Below are 20,128 nucleotides of genomic sequence, written 5' to 3'. Positions count from 1 at the left end.
TTACATGCAGTGGCATCTTGATGTGTATAGGTGTATACCACTGTACTATCATATACTGCCTGCACACATAGTGTGTATGTTACTATAAACCGCACTCTTAACCATACTTACCTTTGCTGCCGCTGCAGCTGATGATATACCACATGTGCATTCAGCCAGTGGAATATACACCTTAGCAGGGTTATATCAACTGTATATACCGCACCACCACATCATATGGATTAATTGGTATTGATGCTATGAGAATCATAATACAGCTACTAAGCTGATTGATTTCACCACCAGTTTCCTACCTGGCACCCATCAGGGGATCATTTGTATTCCTCTTTTAAATCACATGTACATACCCACACTTGTTTCGGCGTGACTATCTGTCAACATTAAAGTTTTGTTATTTTCTGTTTTATACGGACTGTTCGTCTGTTACTGTAGTTATACCCTCATTGGGGTAGTGGTACACCTGTTAAATCAGTGGATATGTATCCTTGTAAATTGTACTTGTGCACCATGAGTGCGTGCTAATAGGGATCTAGGTGACTCTGCTCACCATCTGTGTTTGTGCCTTATTCTTTCCCTACGCACCTGGAGCCTGATACTAATGTATATGTTTTGGGCATTGAGCGATAACTGTATTTTTGTATGTTTTTGATTGTGATACTGTGCAAGTATTATGGGCCATATTTCTTAAGCCAAATGGAGCATTCCGCCTCCGTAAGGCACAATGTCAAGTGTTTCATGGCAATGTAAGATGTATTATCACTTAGCACCACTTTGTAAATATGAACTTTTATGTTTCCCGGGTTTAGTTTACCTGCCTTTTTAAAACCACAATTTACTATATATTTTGGAAAGTTGTTTGTCTGTTCTCTATGCATGTGAACACCTCGTAAGGTAGCGTAACCAAATGGCGCATGATGATTCCCGTGACCGAGGAGCAGGTTTTTGTCTATGTTTGGATACAATTCATAAATGATATCACTGATGACATCACACATGACGTGATCCCATCACACAACCGTCAAGCCGTCACGTAATCTTGGTCACTCCAAAAATGTCATTTGCAGCATTAGCAGAAATACAGGAGCGGCCAAAGTTCTTCCAGATCATTGTTTGGGACGAGAGTACAATGTCCCACAAACGCGCATTAGAGGCTCTCGGTGTTTGGGACGAGAGTACCATGTCCCACAAACACGCATTAGAAGCTCTCGTGTTTGGGACAAGAGTACAATGTCCCACAAACACGCATTAGAAGCTCTCGTGTTTGGGACGAGAGTACCATGTCCCACAAACACGCATTAGAGGCTCTCTGTGTTTGGGACGAGAGTACCATGTCCCACAAACGCGCATTAGAGGCTCTCGGTGTTTGGGACGAGAGTACCATGTCCCACAAACACGCATTAGAGGCTCTCTGTGTTTGGGACGAGAGTAGAATGTCCCACAAACACGCATTAGAGGCTCTCGGTGTTTGGGACGAGAGTACAATGTCCCACAAACACGCATTAGAGAATCTCGGTGTTTGGGACGAGAGTACAATGTCCCACAAACACGCATTAGAGGCTCTCGGTGTTTGGGACGAGAGTACAATGTCCCACAAACACACATTAGAGGCTCTCGGTGTTTGGGACGAGAGTACAATGTCTCACAAACGCGCATTAGAGGCTCTCGGTGTTTGGGACGAGTGTACAATGTCCCACAAACGCGCATTAGAGGCTCTCGGTGTTTGGGACGAGAGTACAATGTCCCACAAACGCGCATTAGAGGCTCTCGGTGTTTGGGACGAGAGTACAATGTCCCACAAACACGCATTAGAGGCTCTCGGTGTTTGGGACGAGAGTACAATGTCCCACAAACACACATTAGAGGCTCTCGGTGTTTGGGACGAGAGTACAATGTCCCACAAACACGCATTAGAGGATCTCGGTGTTTGGGACGAGAGTACAATGTCCCACAAACACGCATTAGAGGCTCTCGGTGTTTGGGACGAGAGTACAATGTCCCACAAACACGCATTAGAGGCTCTCTGTGTTTGGGACGAGAGTACAATGTCCCACAAATACGCATTAGAGGCTCTCGGTGTTTGGGACGACAGTACAATGTCCCACAAACACGCATTAGAGGCTCTCGGTGTTTGGGACGAGAGTACAATGTCCCACAAACACGCATTAGAGGATCTCGGTGTTTGGGACGAGAGTACAATGTCCCACAAACACGCATTAGAGGCTCTCGGTGTTTGGGACGAGAGTACAATGTCCCACAAATACGCATTAGAGGCTCTCAGTGTTTGGGACGAGAGTACAATGTCCCACAAACACGCATTAGAGGCTCTCAGTGTTTGGGACGAGAGTACAATGTCCCACAAATACGCATTAGAGGCTCTCGGTGTTTGGAACGACAGTACAATGTCCCACAAACGCGCATTAGAGGCTCTCGGTGTTTGGGACGACAGTACAATGTCCCACAAATACGCATTAGAGGCTCTCAGTGTTTGGGACGAGAGTACAATGTCCCACAAATACGCATTAGAGGCTCTCGGTGTTTGGGACGACAGTACAATGTCCCACAAACGCGCATTAGAGGCTCTCGGTGTTTGGGACGACAGTACAATGTCCCACAAATACGCATTAGAGGCTCTCGGTGTTTGGGACGAGAGTACAATGTCCCACAAACACGCATTAGAGGCTCTCGGTGTTTGGGACGAGAGTACAATGTCCCACAAACACGCATTAGAGGCTCTCGGTGTTTGGGACGAGAGTACAATGTCCCACAAATACGCATTAGAGGCTCTCTGGGTTTGGGACGAGAGTACAATGTCCCACAAACACGCATTAGAGGCTCTCGGTGTTTGGGACGAGAGTACAATGTCCCACAAACAAGCATTAGAGGCTCTCGATCGAACACTTTAGGATCTCAGAGGCAATGAAATGATTATGGGTGGAGTTGTTGTTTTAGCAGGGGGGCGTCGCATTAAGAAACTAAAACATTGAATTATCCTTTTATATATCTTAGTATTTTTGGGTTTCATACTATTCCCGAGTAACGCCTAGTACTTTCAGCTAGTGAACATACTGTATAAAGATTGAATAGTCTTCAGACAATGTAGCATATTATGTTTATGTTGGAAATGGGATATTAAAAGACAGCATTTTAAAGTTACTGACTACTAATAGTTATACAATGTATGGCCCAGAGAAGCTTACAAAAAAAAGACAACTCACTCTGAATAGACCATTGGTTTCCAAGCTTTTTTTGGTTAAGGAACCCTATATGAAATTCTGAGGAACCCCAACCCTCTCTAACAACTTGTCTGAGATCAGATGCATTGTAAGGAACCCCAACCCGCTCTAATAGTGCGTCTGAGATCAGATGCATTGTAAGGAACCCCAACCCTCTCTAATAGTGCGTCTGAGATCAGATGCATTGTAAGGAACCCCAACCCGCTCTAATAGTGCGTCTGAGAACAGATATGCATTGTAAGGAACTCCAACCCGCTCTAATAGTGCGTCTGAGATCAGATGCATTGCAAATTCTTCTGTATTTGGTACAATTTTATAATGACCTGAAAATGACAGGGAAACCTTTAGGGAGGCCCGGGGAACCCAAGTGTTAGGAACCCTGGTTGAAAAACACTGAAATAGACACTGCACACTACTGTATCATTTCTTATTCATCATTCTTAGAGCCAATCAGAGAGGACTACTCACCAACATCAGCGTCTCTGTGGGTCTTTATTAATTCCCCTAGCTCAAAGTGTCCTGAAATAACTGCTACCTGCGGGAGAATAAGAGGGGCAGAGGCAGAGAAAGGGACGGGTGGAGAAAGATCAATTGAAAGAATAACAAGGAAACAAATACATTTAGGATGGAAAACAAATGTGTGGGTAAAGAAAGACAGATGGATAAGACAAAAACAGAAGGGGGGGGTAAAAAAGCATAACTAGAAGGTTAGAAAGATAAGAAAAACAAACAATAAAAGACATGAAATAGATATTTGCAGGTCCTCCGATGTAGTCTCTTTCATGGTGATAGCTGCGCCAAATTGAAGTGTGCATTGAGTTGTGACAAATCTCTCTAGATTATGCATAACCTTTTAGCCAGGGGCTGAAGAAGGGAAATAAATGTGTACAAAACAAATCCTATTTTCTAATGCACCATGACTGGAATTGAATGTTAAAGTCGGCCGGGGACCGCATTCTGTACCACTGTACCACTTGCTATATAAGTAGCCTGGGTTTTTGCTGGACAGGTATATTAGATATCATCATAGGGTGGCAGTGTCACTGTGCTTTACAGTATACTGTAGCAAGACGGGGCTCCTTCAGCACACCTGATACAATACATCTCATAGTCAGGAAACTGTAACTGTCATGCAAACACTCCTGCAGGATATTAGCGTCAATATCTTGCTCTCCTAAGTCTCCTGCAATATATTAGATTAAATACAATCTTCATCCAGCTAGCTTGTAATAATACTATGACCCTCACACAGACAGCCATAGCCCCTGCAGTACAGAAGTGTACCTGCCACATCCAGCTACAGTAGACCATACACAATACCAATTATAGCCACCAGGGACCCTTGCGGTATCTCTGCAGGGATAAGACAATATACTCTTTGGGGCGCTTTGTCTACTTAGGGTGGCTGAGAGTGGATGCTCAGTATTCGGTAGCTCTAAAGTCTGTGTTATAACAACTCAGGAGAAAGTCCAAACCTGGAAGGGGGTCTGTCCGTTGTGATTCTTTATGTCTTTCTTTGACCCACGATACAGCAAAATTCGAGCGCTGCTTTCCTGGAAGGTATTGGAGAAGAATAAGAAACAAATGTATGCGTCAGAGATAGCAATAAAAGACGAGCGGTGATTCATGGGTAAACAATGAAGGGTTATTTCAGTAGTGTCTTCAAGCTACACTCACACAACAACCAAAGACGATAAATATTCATAGCAAATATAGACCCTATGGCTGTTTTCATGATGTCACAATAATTCCCGATCTTATCCACAGAGGCCAAAATGTTGGCAAGTTTTTATTTCCTCACTGTTTGCTATGCATATTCACCATGCTTTTTGCATTTCTATGATTATAATAATATTGATGTACGGTAGTTGCTGTCCTTTACACATTACTCTTGTATAACCCAGATCCCATAGGTGTTAGTGTTTATCTTGCTGCATGCGGTTAGTCTAGTCTAAATGAATTGTCTATTTATATACATAATAGATGTTAAGAGACATGTCACAGTGTGCAAAATGTCCTTGGTTTTTTTTCATTGCGGCCTCCAGAGGGTGACAGTCCTCCTGAACATTCGGAAGATTACAGTAATGCTAAGTAAATCTCCTGTTTTGTGTGTGGAGCCCTCAGCCACTGCTTCTATGGCCAAGACCAATCCCATGAACAGCAAGGAATGTTGAGGATTGTAGCTCTTGAGCTGTTCCAATATACAACTAAAGTCGCTGAACTATAGGCACTTGGGTGCACGTTTACAGGGGGCTGATTGCATATCGGGAGGGCTTTTGTGTCTGAAAGGTATGTGATTGACTTGGTTTTCAAGCTATGTCCATAATGGTGTTCACCATCATGAATTTAGAGTTTACCAGCGCACATTCTGCAGAGGATTGGGAGCCACTAACTAAAGCACCACAATTACCAAACAGAACCATCTTTACTAAGATCTTGCAGATTTTTGTTCTCTTATTAAATATTATGTAAATAGTTGAAGTGCGAGTTTGTCAGACCATGTTCAAGCTTTCAAAGAACAAATATGTATTAACTATGCCGTACAGCTCTATAAGAGGACTCTGGGCGGGACCCACAGGTGCGAGAAATTTTTTGTATTGTTTACTGTATGGTACCAGTACAGACATTCTTTGGCAGACTGACTTTATATGGCAATAAGTTCCTCTAATTATTTGAAATGTTTTGATGCTTACTGGACAAAATCCATATTCACAGACCGGATATGGAAGAAGAAGAAGAAGAAGAAGAAGAAGAAGAAGAAGAAGAAGAAGAAGAAGAAGAAGAAGAAGAAGAAGAAGAAGAAGAAGAAGAAGAAGAAGAAGAAGAAGAAGAAGAAGAAGAAGAAGAAGAAGAAGAAGAAGAAGAAGAAGAAGAAGAAGAAGAAGAAGAAGAAGAAGAAGAAGAAGAAGAAGAAGAAGAAGAAGAAGAAGAAGAAGAAGAAGAAGAAGAAGAAGAAGAAGACAAAAAAAATATTACATTTTTGTTCTCCACACATTTATAAAATGCGCCCACTCACAGGCCCCAACATTACAAACAGGTTTTTGACAGGGGCATTACTGGAATATTCACAGCACATAGGGCCATTGTGCTTCCATGTTATAATGGGCTTGTAAAATATTGAATTTAATGTGGCAGACCACTGTAACTAAAGCTATACAAAAAGAACAGCCAGCCATACATGTTTACAGGACTCAGCTGCCTCATATAATCAATAAAAGCCACACTGTATATTGGCACCTGAGGCAGTTGTTTAGGAACAAAGTAGCAAAAGGAGAGGGGTGAGGTAGAGGAGGTGAAGAATGACACCAGAGACATTGCCTAAGACTTAATAGGACTGCCCAGCAAAATCAAAACTGTTGGCAAATATTGTTAGGACCCAGATGCAGGGACTGCATCACTGTGCACAGCTATCACTCGGTAGACAGCTATGCTGACTGCAACATCTGGCTTCCCACGGCCTATAAGAAGGCTCCTGTCCCTGTTGTGAGCAGATATTCATCCGGCGCTCCAGAGGTAATATCAGGTACAATATTGAAATATGCCAAATAACATAAAAGCACACCAAATGGTGCGGTGAAGGGTATACTGAAGTAATATAGCGGTGAAATAGTGCAGTGACTAAGTAAAAAAATGTAAACAAATATATATAAAAAAGATTACTGCAGCTCGACCCCCGTTCGGCTCTCAGTGATGATGATGCAAAAAAGCAGGAAGCGCAGGTAGTCGGTGGAAACAGAAAAACAGAAAAAACTCAATAGTGCAATTCTGTATGACACTAGGGACGCGCGCAGGGACTGGTGCGCCTCCAGCTCCCTGCGACTTCTCTCTAGCTCACTTCCGTGTTCCAACCTCGCGTGGTCCGACGTCCGCACGTAGAGGCGCACCAGTCCCTGCGCTAGAGCCCCACAGACCGCAGCACTTCAACCTCAATTGCCAGATCAACACCGCAGCCTGATCGTACAATGCTCTGTTTGTAGGGTCTCCATGTGAGTTGCTAGTTATCACTTTACTGCATACTCAAATACATTGTGACCGTCTGCGCTATCCTGCTTCCCTTTCTTTTGTGATTCCTGCATCTGCTTGAGAATACACCTCTGGCATTACTGCATTCAAGCTACACACTGAGATAACCATCACTCAGACTCCCTTTGGGAATCAAGGCATATTTACCTCCAAGCAAATGTGAGTGTATTTTTATGGAAATATTTTCCATCAGCCCTAGTGTCATACAGAATTGCACTATTGTGATTTTTCTGTTTTTCTTTGTATGTTTCCACCGACTACCTGCGCTCCCAGTTTTTTTGCATCATCCTGTCCCTGTTACCTGTGCTTCACAACTCCTTTGCTTCAATGGACATATCTTGTATTGCTCCCCTGCTCCTAAGTATACCTCCCTGGCTATTTTCCAGCTTCTGCTAAAACCTGGTACTGATTGTAGCTTGTCTATCTACTTTTCTGCCTGCTCCCTGCCCCTTGCTTGTTTGACAATTCTTGCCTGCTTGCCTGCTGCCTGCTCTGACCCCAGATTGCCTTACCACGTCACCTCCCTGAACTCTCAGCCACCTGTCTTCTCAGTGGATCCGGATTCCTGGTTCCGGTTCCAACTAACAACAAGAACTCCAGGTACTAGCAGACTATCGCCGTGCATTTCCCTTTTATTCCTGCTAGATTGTGAAGTCAAAAACAAAAAAGATTCTCTCAACCTGGAGAGGAAATGGCAGACATGCAGGAAATCTGTAATATGCTGCAGTTTCTACAGGGTGAACTTGCTACTTTACAGGCAGAAAATGCCATTCTACAAGATACCATCCGCATGCTGCAACAACAGGTGGCTCTTGGAGCGATGGCTGCACGCCCCACTGATCCTGTCCTGATTTTACCTATACCCCATCGCTTTGATGGGAAACCCAGCAAATTTCAGGCCTGCATCACTTCTCGCGCATAATAGCCCACTCTTGGATGTTTATACTGACTTTCAGGCCGAGTTAAAAAAAATAATTTTACCTCAGAGCATTCAGCCAGACAGCAAAATATTCTCCCCTCGAACTGCGGCAAGGTTCCATTGATTTAGCGACATATATCTAGTTTTAAAAATGTGATGGTTGAAACCGACTGGACCAACAACGCAATCCATGATTTTCTGACAAGGATTAAAAGATGAATTGAAGTATAAACTTGCTCATGTGACCCGCCCGGAGACTTGCTCCGTGATGATTGATGTCGTATGCCAGATACTCGCACTGAGGTCACCAGATGTGAATCCCCCACTATGAACTCTTTGCCAGAACTGATGTAGATCGGAGCCACCAGGGGTCCCTTGACCTCTGAAGAAGGACAACGATGCAGGTCTGAATCGTTATGTTTATACTGTGGTAAATCTGGACACTTTCTGCAAAACTGTCGGTCTCAGCCAGACCTTGAAATCGGGAAACAAAGATGCTCGACGGTGAACGGGGAAGTTCCGTCGAGCCGTAACGATACTTCCCCAGATTTATCTAACCCTGGCATTGTCCTCCGTAATGGACTTGTGACTTATCAGATGTTGACTTTAACAGTGATGTTGCGTCGCCCTGGGCTGTCTCAATGCCCATTAGTAGCTGTGATTGATTCAGGCGTATCAGGAAACTTTATTGATAGACGCTACATACATGAGCAGCAAGTTCCTGTAGTGACTAAGATACAGCCAAAACCGGTGGAGTCTATAGATGGATCCCCACTAAAATCTGGACCTATTACAATGCAGACAATTCTACTTCTTCTACAGTATCTTCTCTGGACCAACCAGAATACTTTTCTTTGGATGTTATCTCTGCTCCTAATTTTCCGGTCATCCGCGGTTTGCCATGGCTACATAATCCTGTAATTGACTGAACTTTGAGAACCCTCATCTTTTCCTTTATTTTCTGCGTATAAAATTGTCTTCCGTGCATACCCAGTTCAATGCCCATTGATCCAGTACAAAATGTCTCCTGTTCTATTAAAGGTAAGGTAGTGACAACCGTACTACCCACAAAATATTTCCCCTTTCGGAGTGTATTTGGCCCAAGGGATGCTGCCCCCGCATTGAGATTACGACTGTCCCATTGACCTGCTACCTGCCGCTACTATTCCATTCAGTCGTATATATTCTGTCCTGTCCGGAGACTGAGATATTGCGCCAATACGTTAAAAAAAAAAACTTGAAAAGGGGTTCATTACCCCATCTAAATCTCCTGCTGAAGCAACCCTGTTTTTTGTCCCTAAATAAGAGGGAACCTTGAGACTGTGCATAGATTACTGTGCTGTGAATGAGATCACCATCAAGAACAGCAACCCACTCTAGCTACTGTCACGGCCCCTTTTATTCTCTAAAATCTTCGATTTGGTTTGGGTATTTTTTCCGAATGCCACGCACTTCACCGCGTTCATGCCGCATTTGTGCCGAGACAGCGCTAATACAATGCACTAGGATAAAGGCGGCCGCGGCTTAAAATACCGGAACATACCGCATCAAATACTGCATCTGCTCGCGGTTTTCAGAGTTGCGCCGATACGGCCGCACAAGGATAAAGGCGGCCGCCACTGTAATTCCTGAGCTGTTGGAACATGTAAAAAATGCCATGGTCTTCACTAAATTGGATCATAGTAGGGCCTATAATTTAGTACGCATACAGACCAGTGACAAATGGAAAATGTCCTTTTCGAAGACGCATTGACCACTTTGAATATCGGGTCATGCCCTTTGATCTATGTAATGCTCCTGCCACTTCCCAGCATTTTGTGAATGATACTGTATATTTCGGGACATTTTAGACCTGTTCCTTGTGTTACTGTATATTTAGATGGCATACTAATTTTCTCCAGTGACCCCCAACAGCACGAAGGCCACATCAAGGATGTATTGAGCAGTCTGCAATATTTTCAATTGTAAGCCAAGCTAGAAAAATGTCTATTCGATCAGCCACAAATTTCTGGCATATATGATCTAGGCCTCCAGCATAGCTATGGATGAATGAAAGATCACGGCCATATGGGAGTAGCTATACACCACTGATGTGAAATCTCTGCTGAGTTGTCAGTTGTTATCGCTGCTTTATTCAAGACATCTCGCTGATGGTGCTCCAACTCACGACCGCTCTTAGGAAACACGTTTCCTTTTCTTGCGGAACACAAGTCGAGGCCGTCTTCCTAGAATTAAGAAAAAAAATGTCCATAATACCTGTATTAATGGATCCCGACCCTCAGCAACCCTCTGAGTTTACTGTAGGTGCAGTCCTGTGCCAACGCTCTCCTACAGAATACTTCGTCCATTCCTGTCGCCTTTCTGTCATGAAAGTTGCCCAACAAAGATATAAATTCTACAATTATGGAGAAAGAATTATTAGCTATCCGGGGCAGCGTTCCTTGACTGGAGACAGCTTTTGGAAGGCACAAAGATGAGGTGAAGTATGGCCAGATTGTAAAAACTTAACTCGTTTATGAACAGCCCACTACACCAACCAACATCTTCCCAGCTGGGCCTTACACTTTTCCATTTCCGATTCAATGTAACTTATAAATCGTGAAAAAGAAAATGGTTAAGCTGATTCTCTTTCACATCAAGATCCCCCTGCTGCCTTACTTTCACCTTCTGAATTGGTCCTTCCTTCCGCACATGTACTGGCAGCAGTTCAAGGACATGGCACATTTCTTCAACAAGTGAGAATGTAATACCTTTGCTAAGAAAGTCCAAAGTAGCCGACCTCGTGACCTCAGGATTCAGAGTAAATGTTTAAGAATAGACTTTATATCCAAACCAACTCATTACGTCTGCAAGTCCTTCAATAGTATCACGACCTACCGACAACGGATCACAAAAGGTGACGAGTTTCTCCGAAGGTGGCCACAAGTCCCGCAGGATGCAGCTCAATTTATTCTTTCATGCGAGTCCTGCTCAACCTTGGACCTGTAACTCAATGGACTTTATTATTGAGATACCCCTCACTGAGGGTTCTACTATAATTCTTACCATCATTTACTCCTTTTTGAAATTAGCTCACTTTGTGCAACTCCCTCGATTACCCACAGCTCAAAGTTTAGCCAGCGTTTTCTTGAAAGAGGTATACCGATTACATGGCCGTCCCAGTATGATAATTACAGATAGAGGATCTCAATTAATTTCCTGCTTTTGGTCTGAGATGTGTCGGCTACTTCATATTCTAAGAGCACTGGTTTCCCGACTGAATATCTGAACCAAACCTTGCAACAGGCTCTTTAGTGTTTCACTAACTTACACCAGTCAGAATGGTCCACTTTCCTAGCAACCGCGCAGTTCTCTTATAATAATAATAGACATGCATCCAATGACCGTAGTCCTTTCTTTGCCACCTTTGCAAAATCACCCAAAAATGCTTCCATCAGAACAGGAATGGTTTCCAGTCCAAGCCCTTTCCTCCTTGGTGTCTATGCTACAAAAAGTTCATCAGAGTTTAGCAATTTGATTGTGTCAATCAAAAATCAGATACAAGAAGTTTGCAGATCTTCATTGGATGCCCAATCCTGTGTATCAACTGGGTAACTGGTGTTGATACACAAGGAAATTTCCTCTAAGTTTGTAGGACCATTTTTTGGTCCTTCAGAAGGTAAACCCCATGGCCTATCATCTCCAGTTGCCAGCTTCCTGAAGGATACACCCTGTGTTTCATGTATCCCTGCTGAAACCCCCATTACAAACAGCTTTATTAATCGAGTACGGAGACCCCTGACCTCCGTTGAAATCAGAGGACAACCTGAGTTCAAGGTTCAGGCCATCTGCGATGCTAAACGGGTTTGGAGATTTGAGATTGGAAAGCCTATGGTCCTGAGGAGCGGTCATGGGAATCGGCCATGCAAGTACATGATCCGTGGCCAATTAAGGAATTTCATGCCAGATATCCAAAGAGATCCAGGGCCTCTCCCCCTAGAAGAGTGGGTAATGTAAAGACCCTTGTGCGCGACTGCATCACTTTGTGTAGATGTTCACTAGACAGCTATGCTGACTGCAACACCTGGCTTCCCACAGCCTATAAAAATGCTCCTTTCTCTGTTACCTGTGCTTCACAACTCTTTTGCTTCCATGGAGACAGGTTGTGTTGCTCCCCTGCTATTAAGTATATTTCCCTGGCCAGTTTCTAGCTACCGTTAAAACTTGGTAGCGATTCCGGCTTGTCTATCTACTCTTCTGCCTGCCACCTGCTACCTACCTTGACCTCGGATTGCCTGACCACTCCACCTGCCTGCTACCTCCATGGACTTTCAGCCACCTGTCTTCTCTGCGAATCCGGATTCCTGGCTGCGATTACGAACAACATCAAAAACCCCAGGTACTAACAGACTCTCCCTGTGGATTTCCCTGTTATTACAGATAAAAAGGCCTCAATGCTTTACACAGAGGAAGTAGCAGACCTTGTTGTACAGGGCACAAATATGAAGAGCAGTGTTCCCTGAAGCATTCTGAACTGCAGGATCAGCACCATAGAAGAGTAAATGCTCCAGATGTTGTGAGTGTCCATGCTGACAGGCCTGAGGAGGAGACAAGAGGAAAACAATAAAAATATTGTGTCCAAACTTGTAAAAGTGCAATGCAGAACTATATAAAACAACTACACTTTGCATTGAGAAACAAACAATAACATACCCTCTCGTACCCAGTGCACAAGGAAATACATGTATTGGCCTAAGATCTGAACACCACCAATCCTAGTTTTTGTTTAGCTTTTGGTTACCATCAGACCCAGTTCCAAAAGTAATATATTGCCATTGTAATAAACCCCATCTATTCATCACAGTGTATAGGTTAAAAATAATATATTGATTGCCTAAGGCTTAGCTAGAGTTGTACCGACAGGTTTGTGACTCTGGATTCATCTAAGACATATATGATATAACTCTGAAGATTTAGAAAGACTAGGTTTGTATGTTCCAGCTAATACATTATGGCCCCAAAGCCAAATGTTCAAACCAATCCCTCAGTCTTCCAGAACCCCAGTGTCCAAAGGTGAAAGAATCAGCATATGACGCTTTAGTCTGTGGGAGGAACAGCACTCACTGCTTCTTATTACCTGGTGGATCTCTTGCCAACCATTTTCATCCACTGTTCCAATGAGGGCACGGTTATATAGCAGCAACTCACAACATCGGGGGTCCCCACCCACCATGGCAGTGTGGTAAAGAGGAGTCAATCCACGGCGGTCTTTGTAATTGGGAGAACCACCCAGATCCAAAAGTGTCTGCAAAAAAGTAGTAGCAAATAATGTTTAAACACTCACACACACACAGTACAGTATGTGTTTGTATATGCACACACACACACACATATATATATATATATATATATATATATATATATATATATATATATATATATATATATATATATATATATAATGTAGTGAGTCATTGCATACATAATTTATCTTTACAAGTCCCCGCTTATACCAAATAAGCTTGGGAAGGCAGAGCAATGCAGAGCCCCGAGTGGTTAACCTGAGGTTAGTGGAGATAAGATAAAGATTACATTTCTAATGTTATGGCCACCATCATGTATTAAATATATGGAACATTTACAATTAAGCTCCATAAATCCTATTACTATTACTTTAGCATACACACAATATATTACTAGTACTCACAAACATTATCTATTTAAAAAAAATCCCATTGGTTATGTCTGAATTGGAGTATAGGGACCCTGCACTGCATGCAAAATGAGGTTATTTTAGGTCCAGGACGCTGCATTTTGGTACTATGAATACTGCTTGCAGTGAATGGGTTAAACAAACGAGCCACTTATGGACACTCAGAGACACCTGTCTTCTCTCTTTGACACAGTCGGTTACTATATTTCTGGTATTATTGACCTCAATATGCTTTAAACTCGTTTGCTTCTATGGCAACTACTAGATAGATATTATTGAAAGGGGGGGGGGCTGGTGGGAGGCGTTGTGAAATATAAATCCTTTTTATTTTATTTTTTGTACACTATTGTCTGTTAATAATGCAGCATTATAGATCTTTTGTCAGAAAAAGGAGGGCAGCTTAGCCCCAAAATGTTTCCATGGCAGCAAATTTCCCCCCTCAGGCAATTAACCCTTACAGCAGCAATGGGTGGTACTGGGCATCATTCCAACATGGGAAGCCAGCAGGAAGCATGTGCTGCATTAGGATGTGCACATCCTGTACTTTATTCCAAGATGCTCTGTTATGTATGGATAGGGGAGAGCTCAGTTGCTAACACTGGTGCACAAAGAGGGGGGTGGGGATGATCCTGGCCCAGAACCCCTCCTTCAAAAAAAACATATTCTCAGGCGGTACTGGACATATTCTGCTTTCCTACATTTGCATTAGTTATGCAACTTTTCCTACCCACAGGCCAATGAAATCTAATGAAAATTCAAGATGAATGTGTGTGTGTGTGTGTGTGTGTGTGTGTGTGTGTGTGTGTGTGTGTGTGTGTGTGTGTGTGTGTGTGTGTGTGTGTGTGTGTGTGTGTGTGTGTGTCGGCATGCGTGCCCAAGTTGACGGTATTTACGCTTAAGGTTTGTCTGTGTGTGAGAAATTTACATTTTTTTTTAAATTCGGCACTTTGGTTGAAATTGAAGGAGGGGAGCGGGTGATGGGCAGTAGCCCATTTCAACAACATTCCTGCATGCATGCTCGGCTGTGCACATTATCTGTAAGAACTCTGGGAAATGTACCTCGAGCTGACTAGTAACCATTGCAGCGTCACTGACAGGTTTTCTTTCAACAGAGTCATGTGATTGATGTTACAGTGATCACATGACCGTAATCCAGGAGTGCTCAACTCCCGTCCTAAAGCGCCTCCCCACCCCAGCAGGTCAGGTGTTAAGGATATCCCAGCTACATCAGAGGTGGCTCAGTCAAAGACTGAACTACTGATTGAGCCACCTGTGCTGAACCATGGTACTGATTGAGCCACCTGCACTGAAGCTGGGATATCTTTAAAACCGGACCTGTTGGGGGAGAGGAGGGGTCTTGAGAACTAGAGTTGAGCACCCCTGCCATAAATCGATTACATGACCGTGGATCTCCTCACTACCCTAACGTGGAGAGAAAGTCCTCCCCTTTCATTCAGATAGCTAGGTGTCTAATCAAGGGTTAATGTGGCGCAGTACATACCTGGAAAAATATTAACTTAACTTAAAAATGTATCTGCCGCAAGGGTAATGGATTGCTGGCCCTCTGGGCCCCTTACTGTAGCATGTGTATCATATGAAGCATGTTTGTCAAGCATTATATATTAGGCAGGTTCACTTCTGCACAGACCTGCTGGCTCTTACTGATGAACAAATCATGGAGAAAGAGTCAAAGAAATGGACGTACCACATTTGCCTACAATCATTACGCCTAATCGTCCATCACATAGTCATTCCCTAAATCAGTCCCTGGTGCAAGTGGGGCAACGCTGAATTAAAGAGCTTTTTAAACATCAACAATAAGAGACGCATATTCCAAATGATTCTCTAGGTCTAAATTCCGTGTCGGAAAATATATTTTTTGGAACTTGATAAGTAGATCATAATTTACTGTGGATGCACAGATGCCCTTTTATGCAGTTTTGTTTTCTTAACACAAGAAGCTAGAATAGAGGAGCTCTTTAAAACAGCAGTTCCACTTAATCAGACCACAAGAGACCCAGTTATATCCTGATTTCATACTTCTATGTAAAATCTTAGGTAACTATCTGTCTGCTTTGGTGGAAGGTAACAACCTTTTTGTGGTTTATTAAAGATGACCGTCACGGAAGACCAGAACTTTTAACACTTTTATACCGGGATCATTCACTAGGCAAAACACAGTAGTGGAATAAAATGAGGTTAATTCGGGTAAACCCGCATACACACTGAAATACAAAGATACAGGTAAAATACACACTTACTGGGGCACTGGGGTGAAATCTGGGCTAAAATAGGTGCAGGGTGTCTGCTTCGGAAGGCTTACCCTGACCGGGATATGCACCCAGGCTTCCTGGTTCTCTTTCCGGCTAAAAATCTTAGCCGTGACGCTACGCTCTAAAACCACAACACCTCTCAACATTCCGTCTCCTCTTTCAACTACGATGTCTATCCAGACTCCCTGGCACCTATATGGATGCCTGGACTGACTGAATAGACATTTATAATAAAAGCACAAAACATTATAAAACCTATTTTATGAAAGTATGGACCTTGGGGAACTTTATACTTTTAAGGCAAATGGATCTGGGATATCTGGGCTCGAAAACCAGGAGTCTGGAGGACACTGGGCAGCCCCGGTGTAATTCAACCCGCGTACCGGCAAATGGTGCCTGCACGCCGGGGAGAATTAGGGGACTACCGGTAACTTTGGCCCCCGAACTCCTGCAAATAAAATAATTGCATTTTGACCCAAATATCCCACATAAAACTTACACACAAGAAGTTTCACATTCTAGGGCAAAGGGAACATGTAAACAGGAAAAGCAGGGGTTACTTTATTTTTACATGTTCCCTGGCTTATGGTGCTATGTAGCTGCCAGGAACCCAACAGGTTCAGGGGTATCCAGGTGGGCTTCCACTTTATTGTATAGCCTGTTACCCCCTACAGGTAGGGCTGGAGTTTCTTCAGTGCCCACACAATTGCGAGGCACTCTTTTTCAATGGTGGCATACAGTAAGCCACCTCCCGAGGCAACAGCTTGCGACTCAGGTAGATGATTGGGTGCTCTCCCCCACCCTTGCCTACCTGGCTCAGTACAGCACCGACACCATAGTCCGAGGCGCCGGTCTGTACCAGGAAACGTTTGCTGTAATCGGGTGCTGCCAGGATGGGAGCACTGGCCAGGGCAGACTTCAGAGCCTGGACTGCCTCCTCACAAGCATGAGACCAGGTAACCAGAACTGAGAGTTTCTTCTGGGTCAAGTTAGTCAGGGATTTGGCCTTGGTGCTGTACTGGGGACAAACTTCCTATAGTAGCCAGCGGTGCCTAAGAAAGCCATAACCTGCTTTTTCGTTTGGGGCACTGGCCACCTGGGAATTGGCTCTACCTTAGCCAGCTCTGGCTTGAGATGCACCCCTCCTACTCTGTGCCCAAGGTACAGTACCTCTGCCATCCCGACTAGACACTTAGATGGTTTGAGTGTCAGACCCGCTTCCCCAATCCTCTTCAGCACCGCTGCTACATGCACTAAATGGGATTCCCAGGAATTGCTAAGCACAGCTATGTCATCCAGTTATACCCTTGCAAAACTTTGCATCCCTTACAGTAACCTATTGACCAGGCATTGAAAGGTAGCCGGGACGTTCTTCATCCCGAATGGCATAACCAAAAATTCATACTGTATAAGCCACTCGGAGTGACGAAAGCCGACTTCTCCTGCGCCTCCTGGGTCAGAGAGATTTGCCAGTATCCCCTGGGCAAATCCATGGTAGTCAGATACCTTGCCCCAGCGAGCTCATCTAAAAGCTCATCCATGCGGAGCATGTGAAAGGCATCCAACACCGTCTGAGCGTTGAGCTGACAGTAGTCCACAAAGAACTGGGTGGTCCCGCCCATCATAGGTACCAGGACTACCAGTGAAGCCCAAGGACTCTGAGACAGTACAATTACCCCTAGGGCCAGCATCTCTTCTACCTCCTCCTCTATGCTCCTCTTCACCTCTGCTGATACCCAATAGGCATTCTTATTCAGAGGTCTCTGACCCCTGGTGTGGACTGGGTGATCAGTAATATGGGTCCTGCCTGGCTAATCGGTGAACAGGTCATTGTACTGTTCTAGCATAGCTCGGGCCTGCACCCACTAGGGGGCCTCGAGCTAGGGACCTATCCCTATCTGCTCTACTGTGCCCCCTTTCCTAGCTTCCCCTAGGAGGTCGGACAGAGCTGGGCTTGCCAGGTTCTCCATTGGGGGGCTACAGATAGCCAGCACCGATGCCGCACTTGTGAAGTTCTCCAAATTGTTAATGTGATAGGTTCTATGCCTCCCTGTCTCCTGATCCAACTGTACAACAGTTGCACTTATTCATCCACCGGAGTACCGTATATGGGCCAGCCCAGGCAGCCATGAGTTTGTTCTGCCGAGTGAGCTTCAGAACAAGCACTTGCTGACCAGGGATGAACTCTCTGTTACGGGCATTTTGGTCATACAAAGTCTTCTGTTTGGACTGAGCATCCCTGATGTTAACCTGTGCCAACCCCATCAGTCCATCTAACCGGTCTCTGAGAGTTTCTACATACTGTAGCACAGAAGCATCAGTATTAGTAGTCTCCCCTTGCCATCCCTCATGGAACAGGTCAAGCGGTCCACGGACCCTGCGACCGTATAGGAGCTCAACAGGTGAGAACCCGTGGACTCTTGCGGTACCTCTCGATACGCAAACAGCAAATGCTGTAAATGAGCCTCCCAGTCTCCCTGATCAGCTTCTACATAGGTTTGCAGCATCTGCTTCAGGGTACCATTGAACCGCTCACACAGTCCATTTGTCTGGGGGTGGTAAGGGCCAGTGTGGAGGATTGTCACCCCGCACGCCTTCCAGAGACAGTGGAGCAACTCGGACATGAATTGTCTCCCCTGATCGGTTAGAATCTTGGTAGGGAACATTAATCTGGAAAAAAATCCTTATCAGAGCTGCTGCTACCTTAGTAGCCTCAATTGAGGACAGTGCCACAGCCCCAGGGTATCGGGTCGCAAAATCAATCACCGTGACGATGTAGCACTTTGCCGTCCAGCTAGGAACCATAAGGGGTCCCACAATGTCGACAGCTACCCTCTGGAAAGATTCACCGATCATCGGTAGTGGTCTCAGGGGGACCCTCAAATGGTCACCCGACTTGCCTACCCGCTGGCAGGCATCATAAGAGCGGCAAAAATCTGGCACAGCCCGCGATGCCCCCAGCCAGTAGAAATGCTGCAATAGCCGGGATCTGGTGCGAGTGACCCCGATGCCCCGCTAGTGGGATGGAGTGGGCTACCTGCAATAACTGCTGCCTATACTCCTCAGGTACCACTAACTGTCTCTTACCAGTCCATATCCTGTCTGGAGCACCCGGGGCTTGCTCTCTGTACAGGAGCCCACGGTGCCAGAGATACCGATCTGACCCACTCTCAGAGGCAGACTCGGACGTCCAGAGTCTCATGCCCTCTAAGCCGGGATCGGACCGTACTGCCTCTCTGAACTGTGTACACAGCTCCAGCCACTCATCCTTAGTCACTAAGTCAGGGGATGAGGAAATAGGGACATTGGAAGGGAGGTCAGGACACAGTACAGACTCGGTCTGGCTTACCTGGTTGGTCTCCACGAGAACCTCAGGAATCGGTGATCCCAAAGGCAGGTGGACGGTGATCTCCTCCGTGGGCAGGGGGTACCAAAGGCTCCCCTGCCTTGGCAAGTGCCCAACTTTGGCTCCTTGTGACTGCGGCCACAGGAGTATCTTCGTTTGCTAAAGAGCAGATGAGGTGTCCCAGGTCATTACCGAGTAGCACCTCAGTATCCAATACTGGCAAAACACCCACATCTCTCATTCCTCTACCTGCAGCCCAGACGAGAAACACCTGGGTGACCTGGATTGACAGAGGTCCTCCGTCTGGCATGGTGACCTGCATCTCGGGTCCAGGGAGCAGATCCTCTGGGCTAACCATATAAGGTCACACCAGAGTAACTGTAGCACCGGAGTCGATCAGGCCGGCTGCCTGGCAATCTCCGATGGTCACTGGTCATAAATGCTTCCTCCGGACATCACTCGCTTGCAGCCCGAAGACTGCAACTCGTTGCCCGTCTGTCTCCACTGCTGTGCTGCCTGTAGAGGGTGTAGGGACCGCCACCTGGGTCTGCTGCTGGACCTGTTGGACAGCTACTCTCTGCTCCTCAGTTGGTGCCAGTCTCACAGAGGCGACTGGTTTTGCTGCTGGTGTGCATTGCCCCA

The 20,128-nt window shown here is 45.1% G+C and overlaps 1 protein-coding gene across 4 annotated transcripts in view; it reads right to left on the bottom strand.

The window, feature by feature from the left end:
* Window positions 1-20,128, bottom strand: part of SHANK1 (SH3 and multiple ankyrin repeat domains 1) — a 278,275-nt gene that overhangs the window by 133,430 nt on the left and 124,717 nt on the right. For all 4 annotated transcript variants that reach the window (XM_075605770.1, XM_075605769.1, XM_075605773.1 and 1 more), the window contains exons 7-10: window positions 13,292-13,459; window positions 12,636-12,752; window positions 4,709-4,786; window positions 3,702-3,768 (exon numbers count right to left, since the gene is read on the bottom strand). In XM_075605770.1, coding sequence (XP_075461885.1) covers window positions 3,702-3,768; window positions 4,709-4,786; window positions 12,636-12,752; window positions 13,292-13,459 — 430 coding nt within the window. The remainder of the gene's footprint in view (window positions 1-3,701; window positions 3,769-4,708; window positions 4,787-12,635; window positions 12,753-13,291; window positions 13,460-20,128) is intronic.

This window comes from Ascaphus truei, chromosome 6 (assembly GCF_040206685.1).
Source record: "Ascaphus truei isolate aAscTru1 chromosome 6, aAscTru1.hap1, whole genome shotgun sequence".
NCBI lineage: Eukaryota > Metazoa > Chordata > Amphibia > Anura > Ascaphidae > Ascaphus > Ascaphus truei.
This window is presented reverse-complemented; position numbering and strand designations above follow the sequence as displayed.